This window comes from Trachemys scripta, chromosome 1 (genome assembly GCF_013100865.1).
Source record: "Trachemys scripta elegans isolate TJP31775 chromosome 1, CAS_Tse_1.0, whole genome shotgun sequence".
Taxonomy (NCBI): Eukaryota; Metazoa; Chordata; order Testudines; family Emydidae; genus Trachemys; species Trachemys scripta.
In genome coordinates this window covers 290087926-290114919 of record NC_048298.1, presented here as the reverse complement: position 1 = coordinate 290114919, position 26994 = coordinate 290087926, and the positions used below count along the sequence as shown (strand labels likewise).

The 26994-nt window shown below is 45.4% G+C and overlaps 1 protein-coding gene across 1 annotated transcript in view; it reads right to left on the bottom strand.

Moving 5' to 3' along the window:
• LOC117881025 (histone-lysine N-methyltransferase SETDB2-like) overlaps positions 1-26994 on the bottom strand; it is a 98077-nt gene that overhangs the window by 31194 nt on the left and 39889 nt on the right. The window contains exons 17-18 of the mRNA XM_034777830.1: positions 22949-23048; positions 5874-6006 (exon numbers count right to left, since the gene is read on the bottom strand). Of these exons, the coding sequence (XP_034633721.1) occupies positions 5874-6006; positions 22949-23048 (233 nt within the window). The remainder of the gene's footprint in view (positions 1-5873; positions 6007-22948; positions 23049-26994) is intronic.

Genomic DNA, 26994 nt, shown 5'->3' with positions numbered 1-26994 from the left:
TGTAACCTTACCTACAGCCAAGTTGCCAGTACAAAGGCTGGTCAGGAATGTGGACTTTTGCAGTCTATGACAATTATCCCATTCCCATGCTGCTGGGGGAAGACTTGGCCAACCATGTGAAGCTAGCCAAGAGGGTGGGAATAGTCACCCGCAGCCAGGTTAAGCAAGCTTTCACCCCCATCCCTGTTCCTGAGCCGTCCACCAGAGCCCCGTCTGTGTTACCAGAGACCCAAACAAAGGTGGTGGACCCGGATCCCCTGCCAACGACTGCAACAGCCGTAGTGGATCCAATCCCAGAGACCCAGCCAAAGCCAGTCCCAGAACGGGAACTGGCAATGCAACCAGCACCAGAACCATTGCCAGCACTGAGTCCAGCGCTTGCAAACCCGTCTACAACTTCAACGCCAGAGGGCACCAGCAAGCCTGACCTGGCGGAAGCAGCAGATAACCCTACCCAAGAGGCTCAGCCAAAGCCTGAAATACCACATAGTGCACCAGCGGACAGCGGTTCACAGTCAATGGAAACAGCCCCAGCACCTGCATCGCTTCCAGAGGAACCAAGCCCCAGTCCACAGTCCAAGAAGGAACTGATGTCTCCAGCATCAAGGAAACAGTTCCAGGCCGAGCAGGAAGCAGATGACAGCCTTCAAAAAGCTTGGGCGGCGGCGTGGAGCATCCCATCGCCTCTCAGCTCTTCTAACCAATCCCGGTTTGTTGTAGAACAAGGACTTTTATACAAGGAGACTCTTTCTGGTGGGCACCAGGAAGGCTGGCATCCTCAAAAACAGTTGGTAGTTCCCACTAAGTATCGGGTAAAGCTCTTGAGCTTAGCCCATGATCATCCCAGTGGCCATTCTGGGGTGAACAGAACCAAAGACCGGTTGGGGAAGTCCTTCCACTGGGAGGGAATGGGCAAGGACGTTGCTAATTATGTCCGGTCTTGTGAGGTGTGCCAACGAGTGGGAAAGCCCCAAGACCAGGTTAAAGCCCCTCTCCAGCCACTACCCATAATTGAGGTCCCATTTCAGCAAGTAGCTGTGGATATTCTGGGTCCTTTCCCAAAAAAGACACCCAGAGGAAAGCAGTACGTACTGACTTTCATGGATTTTGCTACCCAATGGCCGGAAGCAGTACCCTTAAGCAACACCAGGGCTCAAAGTGTGTGCCAGGCATTAGCAGACATTTTTGCCAGGGTAGGTTGGCCCTCCGACATCCTTACAGATTCGGAAACTAATTTCCTGGCAGGGACCATAAAAAACCTGTGGGAAGCTCATGGGGTGAATCACTTGGTTGCCACCCCTTACCACCATCAAACCAATGGCCTGGTGGAGAGGTTTAATAAAACTTTGGGGGCCATGATACGTAAATTCGTAAATGAACACTCCAATGATTGGGACCTAGTGTTGCAGCAGTTGCTTTTTGCCTACAGGGCTGTACCACATCCCAGTTTAGGGTTTTCACCATTTGAACTTGTGTATATGGCCGCGAGGTTAAGGGGCCATTACAGTTGGTGAAGCAGCAATGGGAGGGGTTTACGCCTTCTCCAGGAACTAACATTCTAGACTTTGTAAGCAACCTACAAAGCACCCTCCGACACTCTTTAGCCCTTGCTAAAGAAAACCTAAAGAATGTTCAAAAAGAACAAAAGGCCTGGTATGATAAACATTCCAGAGAACGGTCCTTCAAAGTAGGACACCAAGTCATGGTCTTAAAGGCGCTCCAGGCCCATAAAATGGAAGCGTCATGGAAAGGACCATTCACGGTCCAGGAGCGCCTAGGAGCTGTTAACTATCTCATAGCCTCCCCCACCTCCAACATAAAGCCTAAGGTATACCATGTTAATTCTCTAAAGCCCTTTTATTCCAGAGAATTAAACATTTGCCAGTTTACAGCCCAGGAAACAGATGACAGGTACATTTTTATGTCTTTGTTTTTAACAAACATTGTCCCATACTGAGTGGGGGAGCACTGCTTAGCTTTTCCACCCTCCTACAAGACTGGACCAGCGATACTAGACTCCACCAACTGTTAAAGGAGGTTTCATATGAAGGGAACATGGCATTTTTACAGGGCTCATCAAGGAGGCCATGTCCTCTTTTGCCAGTTAGCCCAGCAGGTTTGACAGAGCTCAGGATCTTTCGGGAGGGACTCAGTTGGAAGTGACAACAGAGTTAACGCTGGCAATGTGATACCAGGCAAAGACTGGCAGTGAATTGCTGGAGAAGCAACTTAAACAGGTTGAACAGTGGCTGGAAAAATATAGCAGAAATATATGCATGAATACCTGCTGATGTACTGGACTATGACAACAAATTAGAAGGGATAATTAATTAATAACTACATTTGATTATAAGAAAACAAATGATCATACTTAAACAAAACCTAGCACCAAAACTGTTACTTAAAATACATGATAAATTTACAAGAAGACACAAAGCTTGGTCAGCTAAAGGAATAAGAACATAAACTCAGGCCTTGGCTACACTGGCAGTGTACAGCTCTGCAACTTGCTGTGCTCAGGGGTGTGAAAACACCCCCCCCCCCAAGCACAGCGAGTCCAGCGCTGTAAAGCGCCAGTGTAATCAGAGCCTGCAGCGCTGCACGCTCGCTCGCAGCGCTGCACGCTCGCTCGCAGCGCTGCACGCTCGCTCGCAGCGCTGCACGCTCGCTCGCAGCGCTGCAAGCTATTCCCCTCGGAGAGGTGGAGTACTTACAGCGCTGCGAGAGAGCTCTTGCAGCGCTGGCGGTGCGACTACACTCGCGCTTCACAGCACTGCCACGGCAGCGCTGGGAAGTCCTGAGTGTAGCCAAGGCCTTAGAGATAAGAAGCCACTTAGCACATGTTACTATGGGTTCAGAGTGACTAGTAAAGCTGTAACAATGTTGCTAAACCAACACTGGTTTGTTTTCAATAATCTGAATGTTTGAAACATATAACACTGTAAAATGAAAAATAAAAGTAATCAAATTAATAAAGCTATAAACACAATGTAGCAAGAACAATAGATAGCTGATCTATAAGGGGAAGAAATAAAAGCGAGCAAAGGATTTGTGATGTATGATATCAAAAAAAGAAAAGCTCCAGTTTAATGTAATAGGTATCCTACACACTAAAATATCAAGGTATAGGTGTGGTTATAGCAAGGAAAGTGACTGCAAAGATGGCACCTTTTAACTTAAAAGATCTGCACTCTGTGAGTTTAAAAACATACCTGCATATTTAATGACTATTTGTTTATATTACTTTTCTCCTGATACTATAGCAGAACAAATAAATTTAGGAAGAGAGCTCTCATAAAAGTATACACAAAAAGAACAGGAGTACTTGTGGCACCTTAGAGACTAACAAATTTATTAGAGCATAAGCTTTCGTGGACTACAGCCCACTTCTCTGTATGCATCCGAAGAAGTGGGCTGTAGTCCACGAAAGCTTATGCTCTAATAAATTTGTTAGTCTCTAAGGTGCCACAAGTACTCCTGTTCTTTTTGCGGATACAGACTAACACGGCTGCTACTCTGAAACCTGTCATAAAAGTATACAGAATAGTTAACTAAGTTCCAATGGCGGAGCCAAATTCTGCCCTTAGTTACACCTAGCTGAGGTCAGAATATGATGTCCAGAATCTTTATTACTGGTGCCGATGTGAAAGGAAGAAATATCCAAGGGTAAGATTAAAGGGCTAGCAGATAGAAGACAGATTTTATTTGCAAACTGAGTAAATTTGTTCTAGAACCACAATAAACCTAGAACCTCACAAGGACATTTTTTCATAGCCAACTCTTAAATTAAAACCCCACTTAATTATTCCTTATATTTAAGACACACACAAGAAGCTGCCATCTTGCCACTTTGATCATGCAAATTACGGCCTTGATCCTGCAAAGACTAGGGACATGTTTACCTGTTCGCACTGTAAGGAGTCTGATTCAATTACTTCAGTTGAGACTACTCACATTATATCCAATCTAGCACATGCATAAGTCTTTGCAGGATTGGGCCACGGACTGAAAGACTGCTTTCAGAGTAGCAGCCGTGTTAGTCTGTATCCACAAAAAGAACAGGAGTACTTGTGGCACCTTAGAGACTAACAAATTTATTAGAGCATAAGCTTTCGTGGGCTACTACCGACTTCTTCGGATGCATATATCTCCTCAATATATGTTCCACTCTATATGCATCTGAAAAAGTGGGCAGTAGCCCACGAAAGCTTATGCTCTAATAAATTTGTTAGTCTCTAAGGTGCCACAAAGACTGCTTTGCCATTCAAAATCATTGGAAGTCAAAGGGTTTCAAAGTTGTTGCGAAACAAGTTCATTTTTGTTCTGAATTCTTACCTAAGGTTAAGGCACTTTCTATAGTTTCTAAATTTAACAATGGCTAACCAAAATATTGAACTTGTCTTGAACTCTGAAATCCTTTGACTGCCAGGGTTTTCTTTTAAGTGACAAAACAGATATTTTCAGTCCTGCTTTTTTGTTGTCCTTCCTTCTACTGCCTACCCAGACTCCTGGGCCCTATTCAGCATTGTCCTGTAACTTACGTAGCTAGTTATACCAGTGAAAATTGGATGTAAAATGCTACTATTCTGATTTAGTAACACTTTACAGTCACTTTGCACTGGTGTAAAGTGACTATACAAAGAGCAAGGCAATGATGAATTGGGCTAGTTTTTACTCTTTCTACATTCCATCCCAACTCCTGTATTACTCTTCTTATTCCCCTCTACCTCAATGCTCCAACCATTTGGACAAGTAAAAAAAATATATATATAACTGTCTGAAGCTCTAATCATTGGAGCACCAGAAGACCATGAAATTGTAGATCATTCACTGCCTTCTGATACAGAGAGGGAAAGAGTTCTCTTTTCTTTTAAAGCACTGGCTCTCAACCTTTCCAGACTACTGTACCCCTTTCAGGAGTCTGATTTGTCTTGTGTACCCCAAAGTTCCACCTCACTTAAAAACTACTTGCTTTCAAAATCAGACGTAGTGTCACAGCACACTGTTACTGAAAAAGTGCTTACTTTCTCATTTTTACCAGATAATTATAAAGTAAATCTATCGGAATACAAATGAAATACATTTCAGTGTATAGTATATAGAGCAGTATAAACAAGTCATTGTATGAAATTGTAGTTTGCATTGACTTCGCTAGTGCTTTTTATGCAGCCTGTTGTAAATCTAGGCAAATATCTAGATCAGGAATGGGCAAACTATGGCCCACGGGTCAGATCCGGCCCATCAGGGCTTTAGATCCGGCCCACAGGATTGCCACCCTCATGGCGCCGCGGGTCCTGTGCCACTCCCGGAAGCAGCTGGCACCACTCCCATTGGCTGGGAACGGGGAACCGTGGCCAAGGGGAGCTTCGGGGGAGGTACCAGCAGGCAAGGGCAGCGAGCAGAGCCCTCTGCCCCTCCCTCCCCCAGGGACCACAGGAACGTGGTGCTGGCAACTTCCGGGAGCGGTGTGGGGCCAGGGCAGGCCGGGAGCCTGCCTTAGCCCTGCTGTGTGCTGCTGCCACCCCGGAGCCGCTCCAGGTAAGCAACGCCGGGCCAGAGCCCGCACCTTGAACCCCTCCTGCACCCCGCACCCCCTCCCACAACCCGCACTCCCTCCTGCACCCCAACCCCCTGCCCCAGCCCTACATTCATGGCCCTGCATGCAATTTCCACACCCAGATGTGGCCTTCGGGCCAAAAAGTTTGCCCATCCCTGAAGACCCCTGAGTACCCCTGGCGTACACATACTCCCGATTAAGAACCACTGTTCTAGAGTAGATAATTATGTACAATGTCCATATTGTCTTTGAAATTTTTCCTTTTGGTCCTTCTTGATTCTTTTAATATTATTCATATGTTAAGAAAAACTCTCACCAAACAATCCTGATGAACTGCAAGATTTTGCTTTTCTGCAATGTACATTATAGCACACTCTTCATCTGCTGGACAAAATGCACACTTCCTTTTCACCATCTTCTCCATTATCTGGAAGTCACCTGGAGAGAGACTGTGGAACAAAACATAAAACTGTTAATGCAACCACCCTATACCAGCTGGGAGGAATACGGAAAGTGTAGCTGGTGAGGGCCCACAGCATTTCCAGATCTAGCTTCGATTCCACTTGCATCCCAGTAAACTTTGTGCCCAGCCACTCTAGCAGTGATTGACTGGCATGAATAAAACATGACTTGCTGAGATAAAAACAGAATAGAAGTTGTCACGTTATTGACTTGAAGTGGGATCGTATAGAACATGGTTGCAACCAAAGTCCTGTTGTGGCACCAAATCTTGTATAAAGGGGGTCAAATGAGGTGTCTAAGACAAGGTTATGGTTTACCGGTTATGATTATGCTGTCTATATGTGTGTATCAATTTTGTAGCTGAAGTTATGAATATTGGCTCTATACTGTCTGTATTTCAAACTAATGCTATGCTTCTGGGAGACATCCCAGACAAGTTGGTGTTAGGTCTGCCTAGCCTGCTTGATGGCCCATTAAAGACCATCAGCTATACAACTGACCCATTGAGAGAAGGCAGATACGCCTTGTAACTCAGCAAAGTATGCAGGAACTTGCCCATGTGACTCCAGACTCCATTTTGCTGTAATTTTCCACAGTAAGAACAAGGAGGTGTTCTTATACCTGGAAAAGACTATAAAAGGCTGATGACTCATCTCCATCTTGTCTTCAATCCTGCTTCTTACCTCTGGAGGGACTTTGCTACAAACTGAAGCTCTCAACAATGGACTGATGACCCATCCCAGCTGTGGATGTACTCCAGAGACTTGATTTGAACCTGCAGTTTATTCTATCACTGCTACAAGCCTGAACCAAGACTTTGACATTACTGTATGGAATTGATTCCATCTAACCAATTCTAGCTCTCATCTAAATCTTTTTCCTTTTATGAATAAACCTTTAGATTTTAGATTCGAAAGGATTGGCAACTGCGTGATTTGTGGGTAAGATCTGATTTGTATATTGACTTGGGTCTGGGGCTTGGTCCTTTTGGATCGAGAGAGCCTTTTTTCTTTTACTGGGGTATTGGTTTTCATAACCATTTGTCCCCCTAACGAGTGGCACTGGTGGTGATACTGGGAAACTGGAGTGTCTAAGGGAATTGCTTGTGTGACTTGTGGTTAGCTAGTGGGGTGAGACCAAAGTCCTCTTTGTCTGGCTGGTTTGGTTTGCCTTCGAGGTGGAAAAACCCTAGCCCTGGGCTCTAACTGCCCTGTTTTAAGCAATTTGTTCTGAAATGGCACTCTCAGTTGGATGCCACCAGAACCAGCATCGTTACAGAAGTTAGCTGCTAGGGGCTCTAGCAATTGGGATTGGAGGAATGAGAACTAGAATTTTTTCTTGGAAAGCCACTGGTGGGGGCAGGGATCAATATGAAAACTTCCAAACTTGCTCATCAATACATGGCTCAGTGAAGAACATTTCATGCAGATACCAACAACCTTGCATGGGCTTGTGAGTCACTTCATATGATGTGTAGCACCTTTAGTTTAGAAGATATTAGTCTGCTGCCATCAGCAATTCAAGCTTATTCTTTCACACATCTAACTGCAGCTGCATTAAGTATCTGTCACAGTTTAAATAAGCAAAGTAGTACCGCCAACTCCCACAAATCTCCTCCCTGAGTTCACAGGAAAGAAGGAGGAAATGTTGTTTCTTTAACATAATGGGATTATAGAAAAGAGATTTGCAAGTAAAAAGGGGAAAGGAAAAGACAGGAAGGTGAAATTAGATGGTTCCTCAATAACAGAAGGAAGTCAGAGGTCTGCAACCACTGTCACTAAAACATTGTCAAGGCCAGCACCACCCTGGGCAATACCCATTTTCTGTAAACCAGAAATTTTTTAACCCCCTAGCCTTGTTATAGTGAATCTCTATTCTCCTTTTCTGTCCTTATCCTTTCAGTGTTTTCCTTCTCATCCTCTTTTGCCTTACCACATTATCTCATTTTTCTTATCTGGCAGCTGCAATAATTTTTTAAGGCCATCTGCAAATAAAAGTCATAATTCAAACTCTTTCAGTACAATGTGTCCAGTGTCCCCAAAGACCCAGGTAAGATGTTCATTCAACACACCAGTAATATAAACTTCACTTTTTCTGTTGTCATGCAAATCCCCAACACTCAGAGCCTCAGCAACTGCTAGCTCCCACTAGGTGTGATGTTTCAAGATGCTCTCTGCTGGTGATGTCACATCAGAGAGTGCTGGAGCCTATTACCTGTAAGGATAAAGAAAATCTTGTTTAATTTCTCCAGGACTGTGGGGCTTTAAACGTTTATTTTTAATACATGAGTGAGAGAAAGGCAGCATGGTCAAATACAGCACCAAGAACCAGGAACTCCTAAATTCTAATCCCAGCTGTTGACTCACATTCTATTTGTGACCTTGGGCAAGCTCAGTCTTCCCATCTGTACAATAGAAGCAGCACTGTTCACGTGGTAGAGCACTAGACTGAATCAGGAGACTGAGGGTCTATTTCTGGCTCTGCCACTGACCAGCTATGTGACCTTGGGCAAGTTACTTCACACTCTGTGCCTCTGGTTCCCCTCCCACCCGTTTCTGACTTGTCTATTTAGATTGTAAGCTCTTTGGGATAGGGACTGTTTCTCACTATCTGTCTGCACACTAGGGCCTGATCTCAGCTGGGGACTCTAGGCGCTATCTTAACACAAATAGTTAATAAAAAGTAGGAAAGGGTTAAAAAGACAATGAGGCAGAGATTAAAATACAAAGAGAAGTCACACAAAGGCTAACCACAGTCAAAAAATGCAAAAGGGCCTGGATAAAAACAAATGCCACACACAGAACGGATAACAGGAAAAGTGAGAAAAGGGTTTGTGCTACATCCCTCCTGTTCCTGAATGTTGTCCATTTAGGGCTAGATCCTGGAACTGGATCTGTGTGGGTACATGGGTCTACCTGTGTGGATCCAGTTGTAGGATCTAGCTCTTAGACCGTAAGGCAGTGGTGGGCAACCTGCGGCCCTCAGGCTGCAGTAAGGTCTGTGGGGAGGGTTCATCTTCTCACAGATCTATGGAGTACACAGATCACTGTTGGGCATTATGTAAATAACAGCACTACCTCCACCTTGCTAAGACTTATGAAGATGAAAATTCCTACATAAATGCTAAATATTATTTGCTAATCTACAGACTGAAAAGCACTTCGCAATAATGTAAAACAATGCTGCAGAATAATAATGAGGATGGCTTTCTCGTAATTGTTCATGCTTGGCACTGGGAGTCAGGAGATCTGGGTTCTTTTCCTGGCTGTGACACAGACTTGCGCATGTCACTTAACCTTTCTGTGCTTCAGTTCCCCCTGTGTAAAACGGTGATAATTATACTTCACAGGGGTACAGTCAGGGTCAATTCATTAAAGGGATATCATCAAACTGAAATTGGTCAATTTCAGCAAAAGGAAGTAAAGCAGCTTTGTTCTATCCCCAAGTTCCTTTGCAAAAATATTTCTTTACTTGTTTAAACCAGTTGTTCATATTTTTGATGTTTTTTTCTGTTACTATCAAAAAACCCCAAACAGGAGTGTGCATGCAGGTACAGAAGTTGGTGTCAGAGTACATGAATGGGAGGAACACACATGTAATGGAAGCACTAGAGCAGGGGTCGGCAACCTTTCCGAAGTGGTGTGCCGGGTCTTCATTTATTCACGCTAATTTAAGGTTTCGCCTGCCAGTAATAGATTTTAACATTTTTAGAAGGTCTCTTTCTATAAGTATATAATAAATAACGAAACTATTGTTGTATGTAAAGTAAATAAGGTCCCCCAGTCTGTAAGTAGGGCCTCTGTTCTTTGTAAGTGTATACATCTAGGAACATTTAGCCATATTAAAACACAGTTTACTTGCACCCAGCTTAACAAGTGATCCAGATCAGGGGTTCTCCACCTTTTTCTTGCTGAGGCCCCCCTCAACATGCTATAAAAGCTCCATGGCCCAGCAAGGGGTGGGGGTGGGGAGGGACTCAGGGCTGGGGGGTGGTGGTGGGCCTTGGGCATAGGCATAGTTTTACTTCTATTTTGGGGCGGGGCAAGGGCTGATGGGGCTTGAGCCAGCTCCACACAACAGGGTCCAGAGAGGGAGCGCCACCTCCACCCCGACTCACTCAGGAGGTCTCCCAGCCTATCTGGGCTGTGGGGGGATGCAACCAAAAATATAATTCAAAGGGAGATTCAGTTTAAAAAGTTTGAAAACTGCTCAGGGTGCAGGGAGAGGGGTACTAGGGGCTGTGTTCTGGCAAAAAAAATAGTTCAGGGTACAGGCAGGGGGTAGCTAAGGGCTGTGTACGGGTGGGGGGGGGGGGCTCCAAGTGAGGCTCCCAGCTTCAGCAGGGGGCGGGGCACTGGGGCTCCCAGATTCAGTCCCCTGCTGCTCCTGGCTTCGGGGAGAGGGGGGAAGGTTTGCTGGCTTCATCCCCACGCCTCTCCTGGCTTTTGGGGGTACCAGTGTAGTGCTGGGGCTTGGGGCTCCAGGTTTCAGCCGCGGGGCCCTGCAGCCCCCCTGAAAGGACTTGCGGACCCCCGGTTGAGAACCGCTGATCCAGATCACTCTGAATCAGTGACCTGTCCTATTCATTATTTAGCGATCCCCTAATTTTTGTGTCAACCGCAAATTTTATGATTCTGTATTTTCTTCCAGATCATCAATAAAAATATTAAACAGTATAGGACCAAGAACTGATCCCTGCAGGACCCCACTGGAAACAAACCCACTTGGTGATGATTTCCCATTAAATAATTTTGAGATCTATGAGTTACTCAGTTTTTAATCTATTTAATGTGTACCATGTTAATTTTATATCATTATGCTTTTTAAACAAAATGCTGTGTGGTGCCAAGTCAAAAGCCTTACAGAAACCTAAGTGTATTATGTCAGCACTATTACATTTATCAACCACACTTGTAATCTCATCCTAAAGAGATATCAAGTTATTTTGATAGGATCTGTTTTCCATATACCCATGTTGATTTGAATTAAGTATGTTACCCTTCTTTAATTCTTTATTAATCAAGTCCCATATCAGCCACTCCATTACCTTGCCAAAGACTGATGTCAGGCTGACAGATTTATAATATCTTGTTTACGCGTTTTAAAAATTTTCACATTAGCTTTCTTCCAGTCTTCTAGACCAGTGCTTCTCAAAGTCGGGCTGCCAGTTGTTCAGGGAAAGCCCCTGGCGGTCCAGCCCAGTTTGTTTACCTGCCACATCTGCAGGTTCAGCCGATCGCTGCTCCCACTGGCCGCGGTTTGCCGCTCCAGGGCAACGGGGGCTGCGGGAAGTGGCGCGGGCCGAGGGATGTGCTGGCCGCCCTTCCCGCAGCCCGCATTGGCCTGGAGCGGCAAACCGCGGCCAGTGGGAGCCGCAATCAGCCGAACCTGCGGACGCGGCAGGTAAACCGGCCCGGACCGCCAGGGGCTTTCCCTGAACAAGCGGCGGACCGGCTTTGAGAAGCACTGGTCTAGACCTTCCCCAGTGCTGCAAAACTTACTGAAAATCAACATTAACAGTCCAGCGAGCTCCTCAGTTGGCTCTTTTAAAACTCTTGGATGCAAATTATTTGGACATGCTGATTTTAAAATATCAAACTCTATATAACATTCTACAGAGATACTAGTGGAATGGAAAGAGTATTATCATCACAATACGATGAGTCTATATCGTTTTTTTCACCAAATACAGAACAAAAATATTTATTGGACACTTCTTCCTTTTCTACATTATTATTGAAAACTCTATTTCCATCTAGTAATAGACCAATAACATGTCAGGATTCTTTTTGTTCCTAATATAGTTTAAAAACTGCTTGTTATTGTCCTTATCTTTGCTGGGCCTAGATTTCTCCTTGTGTCCCTTTGGTTCCCATATCGATTTTCTACAATTCCTAACTTCTGATTTATATTCATAAGTATCAACTTTCCCTGTCTTTTATTTGTTTATATAGTTTATAGCTGCCTTCACGTCTCCTCTAAACTAAGTTGGTTTTTTAACCAGCACAACCTTCTTGCTCAGTTGTGGGATTGTGGCTTTTTGGGCATCTAGTAAGGTGTTCTTAAATGATTCCCAATTATCATTCACATTTTTCTGATTAAATTCTTCCTCCCAACTGATTTGGCTTCTAATTATTTTAGCTTTGTAAAACTGGCCTTATAAAAGGACCAAGTCTATATATGACTGGTCTGGACTTTATTCTGCTTGCAGAAGCTACCATTAATTTTTAGTTCTGTGATCAGTTCCTCTTTAATTGTTAGGACAAGTTCTAATAAAGAATTCCCCCATGTAGCTCCAGCACTTTTTGTATTAGGAAATTGTCATATATAATGTTCAGAAATTCTAAGGATACCCCACATAGGCACCGACTCCGTGGTGCTCTGGGGCTGGAGCACCCATGGGGAAAAATTAGCGGGTGCTCCGCACCCACCTGCAGCCAAGCGGGGACACGGCGCACTCAGGGGAGGAGGTGGAGAAGGGGCAGGGACTTGGGGGAAGGGAGTGGAATGGGGGCGGGGCGGGGCAAGGGAGGTACAGGGGCGGGAAGAGGAGGGGCGGGGGCAAGGGGAGCCAGTCAAGCACCCACTGGGCAGAGGGGAAGTCAGCGCCTATGATACCCCATGATCATGCATTTTCCCCCCTACACATTATAGATAGGTGTGTAAAGAGGTGATCATCCTGTTCCTTATTGTGACTTAGTGGTCTTTAGCAGACACCAACTAATACCCCATCTTGTGCTTTATGTGTTAGGACTTCACTTTCTTCTGAGTTAACAGTGACTCAGAAAAAGGTAATACCATTTTTTATATAGATTGTCATTCCCCTTCCCCTTTTGCCCACTCAATCCTTCCAAAACAGATTATAAACATTGCTTTTAACATTCCAATCATGCGACTCATCCCACCAAGTTTCAGTAGTACCAAATGAATTTATGCTCACAAATGAGCAATTCCAATTCCTCATTCGGTTCTCAGGCTCCTAGCATTGGTGGATATGCAATTCAAGAATTTCTTCTCTTTGTGTCCTTTGATTAATCTTGTTCTCAGCATCTAAATTTTTGTGCTGAGAGCTCATATATCCCCTATATTTACTCCCCCCTTTTGCTATTAGTTTAACCCCCGTCTGGCTACTCTAGCCAGTCTGTATCTGAGTCTGGTTCCTCTTCTAGCAAGGAGAGGACCAAAAACCTATTCTGTTAGCTCTGAAATTCCTCAGTTCAATACCATGTGTTGGCCAAGAGTCTGGTTGTCACACTAATACAGCCTCCTCTATTTATTTACTACTTCAATTTTCTGAAATACTGCTATGTAGACACCAAAACACCAGCAGCTCCCTGTTGTTGTGGGACTGTTAAATGCCATATTTCAGAGCCTGGGGGAAAAGGATGCATATGAACTCCACTCAGAGCATGAAGATAACGTCATCACTAGCTAGTCAAAAAGAGGAAATGAAACTGATAATCCACAAAAGTGAAACTGTCTCTGCCCACCTGCTGTTGACTGCACAAAACAAACAAATGGGGAGGAAAACAAAAAATAGAAAGTTGTTTTTTTCTGATCTCTTCCAGTTCTGGTTAATTTCTGTGTCATTTGTAATCACAGTGAGTCAGTATCTTCTAGACTTTGCTGTGGTTTTGAATTGACTGAGTTTCCATGCTGCAGATGTGAAAATTTCTGATTTGTTTTAAACAGGTGTGTAAAATATCAGCCCCATCACTGCAGCAAGAGAGTGGGGGAGTGCATTTGATACCTAGGTCCATGGCAGGATTTCCAAGCTGCTGCATGCCAAGCGCTTTGACACCCCAACATGGCAGGCGTCATGAAAATCGTGGCACCCAGCGAAAGGTGCGAGGGGCGTTATAGAGCACAGCAAGAGGCGCTAGGGGTGTGTTATGGTGCCCAGTGAGGAGGGCGCTTTGTGGCACTCCGTGAGGGGTGGCATAAAGTATGGCAGGGGGTGCATTATGGTGCATGGCGAGGGCTGCATCATGGCACATGGCAGGGGTTAGAGGTGCGAAGGACGTGTTGTGGCGCAGGCACCACCCTGGCAAGATGCCTCCACGCTGAGTCCCCGCCAGGCTAGGTGGAGGGCACTGTGGTGGGTATAACGGCCGGTGGGAGGAGGCCTGCTTGGCCCAGGCTCCCCTGGGGGCAGGTGAGAGTCGGTCAGCACATCCCGCCTGAGGGACAGCACGCCCAGCCTGCCCCATGCTAGGGGTCCCTCCCCTGCCAGCCCCACCGCTTGCCGGGAGGCAGGGGCGGAACGGCCCATTCGCTACAGCCGGGGGGGGGATGGGAATCAGTCATTACCGAGGGTGCACAAAGCGGGACGCAAGAGGGGACAGCCCGGATCCCGCCCCCCACCCCAATGGTACTTACCACCGGGGGTGGGGAAGGGAGAATCATCCGCCGCCTGAGCTGCTGCTTCTGCCTCAACACAAGACAGGATCCTAGAAACTCCCGAAGGGGTGGGGGGAAGGAGGAGGGGCCAGAAAATGGGCGTGCCCGGCTAGGAGAGTGTTGGAAGGACCCGGCTCGCTCCCTGGGACTGAGCATGTGCCAGCTATCTGCGCAAGTGCGCATGCTCACTAGCTGCTGCCGAAGCTGCTGAACCTAACGGTGTCCTCGCTCCCCACACGAAATGGGGCCGCGGAGGGGCGGGGTGCGGCTGCGCCGGCTTCCAATCCTCGCGGGCTGGGACGGTCTGAGATCCCGGTTCGAATCCCGGGTGGCGCCAGCTGCGATGGGGGCAGCCCGGCAAACGCCGCCGCCCAGGCTCTAGGCTGAGGTGTGGCGCGCCGTTGCCGGGCTTCGGCGAGCTTGCCAGGGGCTGGATCCAAGGGCCCCGAAGGCGCTGCAGAGCGGGCGCTGCCTCTGGCCCCCGCAGGGCTGGGAGTGCACGGGAGATCCTCGCCTTAGTGGGATGAAGGAGGCGGATCTTGCCAATCTCTCGCCTTCACGGTGCCAGTGAAATCACGTGCCGGGGGTCCCCGCTCACCTGATGAGGGAGTCACCTGACAGCAGCCTGGACGATTGCGCTGTGCTCGGGGCCTTTGGCCATTTTCCACAGCTCAAGCTGGTGGACGCTGATAGGAAAACCTCAGGCTCAGACAATCATGAGGGGATTTTATTAAATATATGTATTTGGGTTCTATTTTGGTTGCCATCTGGGCGCTGAGCTGGTAGGCTGCCCTTGGTCACGTTTTCAAGCCATGAATGACTGAAACATACTTTTTTGTTTTCTAACTGAGAGCAGCGAGTCTCATTCAATCTCTTGATTTCAGGACCTGGGGCTTTAAAGAAACACACCAAAAATCACAAGATATGTAATAAAAGTGTGAGAGTGGCACATTAGGGTGGTCAGTTGGCTCCAGTGCATTACAGCCTGGCTACAGGAATAAGGAGAACGTGGCTTTTCAGTGGCAGAACGGCTGGCTGGTGTTTGCGTCTTTGCATTGCAGGCATCCATGGACCCTGCCTGGGGAGGGGCTGGAGCTGCTGAGGTGCAAGAGCTGGAGCTGATGCTGCTTGATGCCCAAGAAAAGCCCATCCACCCCCAGCCAAGACTATGGCTCATATTCAGTAATAATCCTGATAAACATTAGCAGGAATTTCAAACTTAAAGTAGACAAATTAAGGAGTCACACCATTAACGTTGTTCAGCCGTGCACACTGGAATGTATGACAACTTGTGACAACTTAGGAACCGCTATACAATCTGTGAATTCTGTGTGTACCTGTACCAAGCAGCAAACTCATTTTGAGTGTGCTGCCCCTTTGCTGCCTCTGTTGTCTGTTTGCCTCCATGGTAGACTAAGGCTTTGTCTACACTACACAGTTTTGTCAACAAAAGTCAAATTTTGTCGACAAAACAGTGGAGGTGTACACACTAAAATGCTCCTCCTACCGATGTAACTACTGTGCTGTGCCGACATAATAAAACCACCTTGACCAGCGGCATAGAGCTCAGTTAAAGCGACACAGTGTCAGTGTAGACACCTCACTAGGTTGTGTCGCCTTAATTGGCCTCCTGGAGGTGTCCCACAATGTCCATCATGACCACTTTGGTCAGCAGTTTGAACTCCGCTGCCTTGAAGGTACACAGGTACGTGCCCCTCCTCTGTTTAAAGGCCTGGGGATTTTTACAATTCTTCCATGAATGCTCAGCTGGTGCCTGGAGCTGGCCCTGCAAAGAGCGGCTATACTGCGTGACTTTTACCGGCACGGCTGTGGTGACACAGCCATGTCGCTAAAAGCTGTGTAATGTAGACATAGCCTAAGATTCTAAAGAATATACAAACTTTTTTAAACATCCCCTTAGCTGTTTCATACTCTAGGGCAGGGGTCGGCAACCTATGGCACGTGTGCCAAAGATGGCACACAAGCCGATTTTTGATGGCACGCGGCGCGGGCTGAGCCGCTCAGCCTGCCGCTGCTCTGGGGTTCCCGTTCCTGGCCCCTTGCCAGATGGAGTCCTGCTGCCGGTCCCACTCAACGCCCACTGCCGGCCTGGGTGAAGGAACCCCAGGCTGGCAGCGGGCTGAGACCCCGCCTGGCAGGAGCCAGCGGCCGAAACGCCAGAGCGGTAGCGGGCTGAGCCACTCAGTTGCTGCTCTGGGGTTTCAGCTGCTGGCCCCTTGCCAGCTAGTGTCCCCCCAGCCGCAGCCCCACTCACCTTGCTTCCGGTTGGAGTTCCAGCGCAGGCCCCCTGCCAGACAGGGTCCAGGCCTCCGGCCCTGCTCAGCCCTACCAGCCACTTGCTCCACTCACCTCAGCTGCCGATCTGGGGTTCCAGCCGGTTAACAACTGATCACTCAGAAACCTGTGTGCAGCTTAAAGTATCCAAATACGTGCCAGACATTGGAAAACTCAGCAAGGAAAAGCAAGGGCAAGGATCACACTAAACTGATAAGATCTGCATTTTAATTTAATTTTAAATAAAGCTTCTGAAACATTTTGAAAACCTTGTTTACTTTACATATAACAGTAGTTTGGTTATATATTATAGACTTATAGCGAGATCGTCTAAAAAACATTAAAATTTATTACCGGCACGTGAAGCCTTAAATTAGAGTTTATAAATGAAGACTCAGCTCACCGCTGCTGAAAGGTTGCTGATCCCTGCTCTAGGGCCTTGTCTACACTTGCAACAGTGTGTACGGTACACGCAGTGATATGCTACAGTGAAAAGTAGGCTGTGTCCACACAGCTGCATGTGAAAGGCTCTGGCGGGGGAGGAAGCAGAGAAAGTCTGCTGGAACCCTTCCCTTCTACCGCCCCCCTACCCAAGCCTTTCACACTGCTGGAGCTTTTCATGGTGGCTGGGAAAGGTTCCGGCAGCAGGGTGGCAGTGAGACACTACGCTGCTAAAAAGAGCAGTGTAGACATGGGAGGCACTGCTTGGGCATATTCAGAGCTGCACAGGATATATACCTTAAGGTTCTGGTGTGTCTGTATTCTATTCACCTAAGCAGTGTCTCATCATTTACATTGCTATTTATACTCAGCTAGCTATTTGCGCAGGGTCTATTCAACAAGCCACCTAGCCTAGTTGTGAGCAGGACTACTGTCTCAAACGGATATTTGTTGTTCGGCAGACCAACCCTGGAAATGCATTTCTCCATTGAAAAACCAAGAGACTTTTATAAACTCAATGTCAAATTAGACACCAGTTAAAATTTAAAGAGACAAGATGGGTGAGGTAGCCTCTTTTATTGGACCAACTTCTATTGGTGAAAGGCAAGATTCTGAGCTGCACAGAGCTCTTCTTCAGGCTGCAAGATTACAGATTAAAATGTAAGGCATTTCTAATGGACTGCAACTCCAATTTCTGGAGGACTAGGTAACTGAAGTTAAGCACTGATAACTCAGGCATTCGCAACTCCCTATCTCAGGCTCACTCCTCTGGACAAACTTTCCTGCCTAGTGTAAAAAGACACCTCTAGCTGCTCCTTTGCCCAACTATTTTTGCCCAAGTATCTGCTTATGCCATTTACAAATCAAGATGAGACCACAATAACTGGAATTATTTGTGCAAATGAGTGATTGTATATGTGTTGCAGGAGTTAACAAAATTCCTGGGCATTTTGTTGTCTACAGTTATCAAAACGCGTGCAAGAGCCAAACACAGTCCCCTCGCACCTGACCTGAGGCAACCAACTTCTTCGAGGCAGAACTTAGAGACTGTTCATTCTTTCCTTTACATCTTAACCCTCTGAATGCAGTGTTCTATATGCTTGTCACAAAACTCAGAGTGATCATCCTAGGATGCATAACCTCAATAAAGACCTGCCCAAAACATTTAATTTTCCTTTCCGATACAGAAGTGAATATATTAATTTCTATATTTAACACAATCATGGTGGTCCCGAAAACCATTTGGTGGTTATAATCACTCCATGGCTCAGCAGCCCACTCACTGTGCTGTATGCATGCTCTTCCAGACAGACCAGGTAAGCATCCTGGACTTCTCCCAGAGCTATTCTTTGTATGGCAGAACCTGAGGGAGAAGGCCGCTGCCACAAACTGCAGTATAAGGCCCTGGAAATACAAATGATAAAATTATGGTAGGAGAAATGCCAGCTTTCTATTTATTTTTCCTGGGGCAAAAAGGAAATGTTTTTTAATTACTTGTTTACAAATTAATTTTTACAAAATAGATTTAGGGCCAAATTCTGCCTTCCTGTGATAAAACCTGATGGATATTGACTGAGCCAAAGCTACTTCAGTGGTTCACCTTGTAGAATTTCTGCCAAATATTCCCTCAGGAATGAGGATTGGGGTGTGGGAGCATTTGCTATATGGAGCTCTCATGACAATGGTAGGGTAGCCATGCCACTGAATGGGACCAGTGCCTTCCTAGGTAGGTTTCAGGTGTGGGTGGGCAGATGGAGCCTGGCTCTCTAGGGGTTTTTGGGAAGGAATCTCTTTCTCTGGCTGGAGAGCTAACTGGATTGTCAACTCCAAAAGTTCAAAAATCAGAGGATTGGCCCCAAAATAATATTTTCTTTTAAAATGTTCTTTGATTTTTGAATTTCCCCTGCCAACCACCAACCTGCACATGAGAATTGTTGCCAACGTTCCAAGTTTATAGCGAGTAAGGTGATTTTGGCCCCAGCTAAAGGAGCTTTCACACCAGGGAGCCCAACACAGATCTGGGCCCCATTGTGCTAGGCACTGTACAAATGCATAGTAAGAGATGGTCTTTGCTCTGAAGGGTTTACAGTCTAGTGCAAAGCATAGCGGTCAGTTTGACTTGGGATCTGGAATTGGGACTAACCAAACTCATACAGAAGCTAGCTAACATCCATTAGATGGAAATAACTTCTTAATCCCTCCTGAAGCTGGGCAGAACTGAAGCCAGTTCTCAAAATGGCATCCTCAGTACAGTGTGACGTCTCGCACTGTGCATGAGAGGTCATGCTGATTGGGCTGTTCTCATGCTGGTGGTGGCATTCCAGTAGCACTGGAAATGAAAAGTGTCCAAACACTTAAATGCCAAGTGGTCTTTTGCAGGGGAGGAAGTTTGGGAAGCCCTGCTATAACTCATTAGCAATGCCCTGAGGCATCAAATCCCCATTAATACTCAAGTTACAACTAAATTTCTGGAAAGATAAGTTTATTACATCAAGTTCTGACCTTTTAGGAGCTTATATAAGCAGGATCTGGAAACAAGATTTCCCACACATTGCACTCCATTTCAAATACAATCTAAGGGTTTGCCTACATGGAGAAATTGACCAGCAGTTATTCCAGAATAACTAATCCACAACAGCTTCCCATGAGGACCTTCTATTCCAGAATAAAAGTGTTTTTATTCCAAAATAATTAGGGCTCGTGTATGCAGGAAAGTATTTTCAGGATAAGCTGCTCTATGTCAACATACACCAGTGCTTTTTTCAAAGGATCTGGTATCTTTTTACATTAATCTACTTTAGAAACAGATTAAATATATATTGGAATGATTTACCCCAGAATAAGGTTCTATGTGGATGCAGCTTCATTTCAAATTAACTGTTCTGCTTCTAGCAATCCTCCCACGGCCATCCCACACTGCACACCTGGGTTGGCCTGTCTGTTTACCTTTGTGCCATAAACTGTTCCAGGGTTATGGTCACCAGCTCTCACCTCCCTGTTTAAATACTGGCACACAGCCTGATGTGGCTCTTTGTGATTCCAGCTCATAATCAGTTCACACGCTCACAATCAGATATTATAGTAGCCAGGCCCTGTGCTTCCACAGGGACCTATAGGGAGGTACTGGCCTTTGCTGGCCTCTGGAGAGGGGAACATGTCCAGTCCCATCTTCCAACAGTCATGGGAATGCCAAGACATCTGAGCAGCTAGCAAAGCAAATGGAGAGATGGCACTCCTTGGACACATCCCATTGCCACAACAAAGCAAAAGAGCTCTGGGAGGATTATAAACATGCCAGACACATCAACAAGGCCTCCAGCAACAGTTGCACTACCTGTGCCTTCTGTGAGGCACTGGATTGCATTTTTGTCAAGGAGACCCCCTCCCCAACACCAAACTCTGGCATACATTGGACAGCACCAAAGACCCACCAGCCAACCACAGACCCTGAACGGGACCCCAAGCAAAAATAAATTGCCCTGGACAGCCAGGATCTCTTCAGCACACAAAACCCCAAGCCAGGGCCAGAGATGACCCCCATATCCCAAGCCAAGACCCAGCCTGACAGTGCTTGGAAGAGAGCCTCTTCCAGTAAGTAATCTGTGCTATTCTACAATACAATCATATAGGGCAGGGGTTCTCAAACTGGGGGTTGGGACCCCTCAGGGGGTCATGAGGTTATTACAAGGGGGGGGGTCACAAGCTGTCAACCTCCACCCCACCCCGCTTTGCCTCCAGCATTTATAGTGGTTTTAAATATATTTAAAGGTATTTTTAATTTATAAGGGGGGTTGCACTCAGAGGCTGGCTATGTGAAAGGGGTCACTAGTAAAAAAGTTTGAGAACCAATGGTATAGGGGGATTTAAACAACAGCTTTTTTCTGGTCACTGCCATGTTATGCAGATAAGGTGTGTGACAGTGAGGAATATCTTTTAGTGACCCAACTTCTGTTGCTGAGAGAGAGAAACTTTTGAGCTACACAGAGCTCTTCAGCTCTGGGGAATGTTACACAGATGAAAGTTAGGAGTCCCTCTCTGCCTACTCTGCTTTTATTGTATCCCATTCCCCTCCTCCCATCCCCCTACCGTGCTCAAAACAGTGCCTGTGCTGGAGAATTCAAGTTCTAATGCATTTATTTCTGTGAAATACTGAATCCCATAATCATTGGCCAAATGTGCCAGCCCCCTCCCACACCTCTCCTTTCCCGTTCTGCTTAATGCCCCTTCCCCACTGCATGGTGGGTATGTTTACTGAAGCAATAGTTAGAGAAGGAGCACTTTAGCAGACAGTTTATCAATGCCCTGTGCGTTTACCTATCTTTACATTTTAGGAGATAAATTGCCCAAATTAGGCTAGAGACAGTTCAAAGTGCACAGCAATTATAAAGCATTCACAGCTATTTTTAATCACAACCTTAGCATTGTTAACCATTTGGGTTCAGGACAGTTATTCAAAAAAAAATGTGTATTTTTGTAGGGATATTAAAGAAGGTACTAACAGTGATTCCCCCAAGAGACAGTGACCCCCTCATAATTTGGCCCCCACACTTTAAAATCCAACAGTTTCACCAAGTACAAAATCTCTTGGGTCTTCTGTTAAAACTTGTAAGCTACTGTCTGTAGAAACCATTGATTATATCCATCCTGTGAAAGATATTTTACTACTATGTAAAAATTACAAACAAGTTAACTGACTTTGTTCTTGAAGTAATTGATACAATGTAAACAAACACTATAAGCTGTTAAGTGACTTTCACTTCATTCAACTGCTCCTAGGACAGACCCCCACCCTCTGTGATTAAAGGGCCGGGAGTCTCAAATGAATTAGCACACACTCTGAAAGTGGTGGAGACAGTAAATTAAAATATGGTTAAGGGATGGAATGTATGCTGATGAATGCTTGATATACATGGATGGTTAGGGAGGTGCCAGCCTAGAAAAGGAGTATCCATCGGCCGAAGAATGTGTCAAGTGGATGACCAGAAACCCCCAGAGGGTAAACTGGGACCCACCCCATCACCTGGAAGGATGAGAAACACAAACTTGGAACAGTGTGAAGCCACCAGGAATGTGCCACTTTGGACAGGAATGTGCCATCTGCTGATTGAGTCAGCAACAGCAGGATGAAACAGCTCCCATAGACTAACACAGGAACTAATTCCTATAAGAATGGACTCTAAAGACTGATGACTTTGAGTCTCTGGTTCTGCTGCCAGCCTCCAGGAGCATCAGGTGCACCTGACACAGACTCGGCTTTATCCTCATGACCAAGATACCTGGCCAGTAACTTGGCATGAGCAACTTCTAGGCTGGTAACTATAACACCTATACAGAACTTGAATGAATGATTGTGTGAATGAATCTCTCTCTCTCTCTCTCTTTCTCTCTCTCTCTATATATATATATGTATGTGTGTATGTATAAGAAATAAGTAGTCAAACAACGTTGTTTACTTTTATCTTTTGCTTTATCAGTATATTTACAATAAATGTGGCATCTTTGCCTTATCCCTCTTAATAAGATCCTGCTGGTTTTTATTCTATTGGTATAACATTTTGCAGTGCATGTTGTGCTGATCTGCTAGTGTTATCACAGAGAACTTAAGGCAGAAATAGTGCTCTGTATTGAAAGGCACCCTGCCAGGCAATGCAGCTTTCTTGGGGCTGCCCTTCCACTCCTGCACCATCTGGTCTGGGTGGGGGAACCATGCCGGTATATAGCAGCACAACATAACTTTCCGGTTTGCCCCTTACCATTGTGAACAAGATCCTTCTCTGCCTTTTAGGGACATACCTCAAGATAACATCCTCCATCGTAAGGACAGCCTGTAGAGATGCACATGCAATTACTAGTGTGGCCCCTCCTGCTGTTTCTTCCACCATCAATCCAGCACCTGTACAGGGGTTCCAAACAAAGGAGAACTAAATTGGAAAATGTCGTACCATCTCCAAGCTCACCCAGACTGGGAAAAGGCCAAGGAAACGGCATCCCGAAATAAAGAAAAAATCAACATTTTATCATTGTTAGCATTGATAGACTAGAACGACCTGTGTTCTTTCTCAGCTCTCCTAGCATTCAATACACTGCACAAACAGGAATGTTATCATTGTCTGAATGTCTGGAAAATCTCTGGGGGCGCAGAAAGGGGACAAAGGAGGACAAGTTTAGTGCCCCAGAGCTGCATGCCAGCAGAGGGAGAAGACTAAAGAGTGAAAGGGAAGATTTCCTTCAGCATGATACATAGGAGAAAGAGGCAGACAAGGAACAGGCTAAAGCACATCCACAAAGGAAAGGACATGCAGGCATAGCTATTGGAAATGATACAGACAGCTCTGCTGGAGAACACCGTGGCCAACATTCCAACCTACTTAGCCACATCCTGCAGCCCTTTGAGAGGGAGAAGACTAAAGAGTGAAAGGGAAGATTTCCTTCAGCATAATACATTTTCCAATTTAGTTCTCCTTTGTTTGGAACCCCTGTACAGGTGCTGGATTGATGGTGGGCATTTGCTTTGCTAGCTACTCAGATGTTTTGGCATTCCCATGACTGTTGGAAGATGGGACTGGACATGTTCCCCTCCCCAGAGGCCAGCAAAGGCCAGTACCTCCCTATAGGTCCCTGTGGAAGCACAGGGCCTGGCTACTATAATATCTGATTGTGAGCGTGTGAACTGATTATGAGCTGGAATCACAAAGAGCCACATCAGGCTGTGTGCCAGTATTTAAACAGGGAGGTGAGAGCTGGTGACCATAACCCTGGAACAGTTTATGGCACAAAGGTAAACAGACAGGCCAACCCAGGTGTGCAGTGTGGGATGGCCGTGGGAGGATTGCTAGAAGCAGAACAGTTAATTTGAAATGAAGCTGCATCCACATAGAACCTTATTCTGGGGTAAATCATTCCAATATATATTTAATCTGTTTCTAAAGTAGATTAATGTAAAAAGATACCAGATCCTTTGAAAAAAGCACTGGTGTATGTTGACATAGAGCAGCTTATCCTGAAAATACTTTCCTGCATACACGAGCCCTAATTATTTTGGAATAAAAACACTTTTATTCTGGAATAGAAGGTCCTCATGGGAAGCTGTTGTGGATTAGTTATTCTGGAATAACTGCTGGTCAATTTCTCCATGTAGGCAAACCCTTAGATTGTATTTGAAATGGAGTGCAATGTGTGGGAAATCTTGTTTCCAGATCCTGCTTATATAAGCTCCTAAAAGGTCAGAACTTGATGTAATAAACTTATCTTTCCAGAAATTTAGTTGTAACTTGAGTATTAATGGGGATTTGATGCCTCAGGGCATTGCTAATGAGTTATAGCAGGGCTCCCAAACTTCCTCCCCTGCAAAAGACCACTTGGCATTGGATACTTTTCATTTCCAGTGCTACTGGAATGCCACCACCAGCATGAGAACAGCCCAATCAGCATGACCTCTCATGCACAGTGCGAGAGGTCACACTGTACCGAGGATGCCATTTTGAGAACTGGCTTCAGTTCTGCCCAGCTTCAGGAGGGATTAAGAAGTTATTTCCATCTAATGGATGTTAGCTAGCTTCTGTATGAGTTTGGTTAGTCCCAATTCCAGATCCCAAGTCAAACTGATCGCTATGCTTTGCACTAGACTGTAAACCCTTCAGAGCAAGGACCATCTCTTACTATGCATTTGTACAGTGCTTAGCACAATGGGGCCCAGATCTGGGTTGGGCTCCCTGGTGTGAAAGCTCCTTTAGCTGGGGCCAAAATCACCTTACTCACTATCAACTTGGAACATTGGCAACAATTCTCACGTGCAGGTTGGTGGTTGGCAGGGGAAATTCAAAAATCAAAGAACATTTTAAAAGAAAATATTATTTTGGGGCCAATCCTCTGATTTTTGAACTTTTGGAGTTGACAATCCAGTTAGCTCTCCAGCCAGAGAAAGAGATTCCTTCCCAAAAACCCCTAGAGAGCCAGGCTCCATCTGCCCACCCACACCTGAAGCCTATCTAGGAAGGCCCGGGCCCCATTCAGTGGCATGGCTACCCTACCATTGTCATGAGAGCTCCACATAGCAAATGCTCCCACACCCCAATCCTCATTCCTGAGGGAATATTTGGCAGAAATTCTACAAGGTGAACCACTGAAGTAGCTTTGGCACAGTCAATATCCATCAGGTTTTATCACAGGAGGGCAAAATTTGGCCCTAAATCTATTTTGTAAAATTAATTTGTAAACAAGTAATTAATAAACATTTCCTTTTTGCCCCAGGAAAAATAAATAGAAAGCTGGCATTTCTCCTACAATAATTTTATCATTTGTATTTCTAGGGCCTTATACTGCAGTTTCACTTGCACACATATCAGTGAACTTTTCAGTCGTGGCATAGAGACTAATCAGTGATTTGTGTTCTCCTGTCTGTGTACACAAGACTCATAGCTGAAAGTTGTTTGGCATTCTGGAGTTAAGTAGACCATAGTTTATTCTAACATATGCAGCCTTATGTAAATGAAGCCCCCTCAATGGGTTGAGGGAGAGGACAAGCCCAGCCTCCCTCCTGTATAGCTTGGTGAATATCACAAAAGCACTCACTAAAAAACTGTCCATGACACATACTGTCCATGACACATACTGTCCAAACATACCCATTCCCAACCATTTTAATTTAAATGACTTCTCTCCACATTCATTAATCTAATATGTGTCATATAGTCTACTCCTCTGCCAGCCTTCTGCATTTTTCACACCATAGGCAGGAAATCAAACAGCATTTTTTTTTTTTATCAGAGGGGTAGCCGTGTTAGTCTGTATCCACAAAAACAATGAGGAGTGCGGTGGCACCTTAAAGACTAACAGATTTATTTGGGCATAAGCTTTCGTGGGTAAAAAAAGTGGGTTTTTTACTCCTCGTAGCATTTTTTTGTTTAGTGGACTGGCTGTGAGGCATCATCTTGTTCTACCACCTGCTAGCAGAAACAGGGGAATCTTTATTCTCCACTTGTAACTGCCTCGTGATGTTCTAGCTGCTTTATTAGTCACAGCTGTCTTTACCTAAATACTGTCCACTTTGGCTTAGTATTAGCAACATCTTGCGACTGGTGTTAAAGTTGTCCCTTTCAACTTGAAAGGAGCTTTTTTTACAAGTCTATAGGCAAATATCCCTCTTAGAAAGGTTATCTTTGAAGATGCCTTTTTCATTATAGGATTTTCTGTTAGATTCTTCCTCATAGGATAGCTGTAATTAGGAGATTTATTTTCTTCTCATCTTCTGAAACTATGCAGGTCTTGATACCTCACTGAGTTTTACTTTACCTACTATAGTAAAGTGTCTCACTGCTGTAACTCACTCACTGTAGAAAAACATTCTGTTTCAAATTTAGGCACAATGGTTTCCAACAGAACCTCTCTCCCCTTCTTGAGCAGCACAGCCAATGCCCGATTGGTTTGTAGTGTTATGGAATGGCACCTAGCCACACAGTAATTAAAGTTGCAATGGAGTTTCTGTTTACAGCTGCATTTTCAATTTGCTGTAAAAATCTAGATGGCTTAGGCAGGCTACCTTGAAAAAGTATGTACAGTATCAGGAGCAGGGGTACAGTATGTGATGCAAATTTGAGGTCATTCAGTCAAGGTACTACCGAGATAGAGCAGGTCCCACAAATGACCCATTTTTAAATCACCAGATTCTTATAAAATTTTTTGTGCACAGTTTAAGAGCAAACTGTGACAAGAATTCACACAACACTGAAATCCCTGAACTTCCCCTGGACCAGAAACAGCTTCTTGCAAGTCATTAGTTGAAAATTATTACATATATTGTTTAGCTCTACAGCAAAAAGCAATTTTGGCTTAAAGGCATA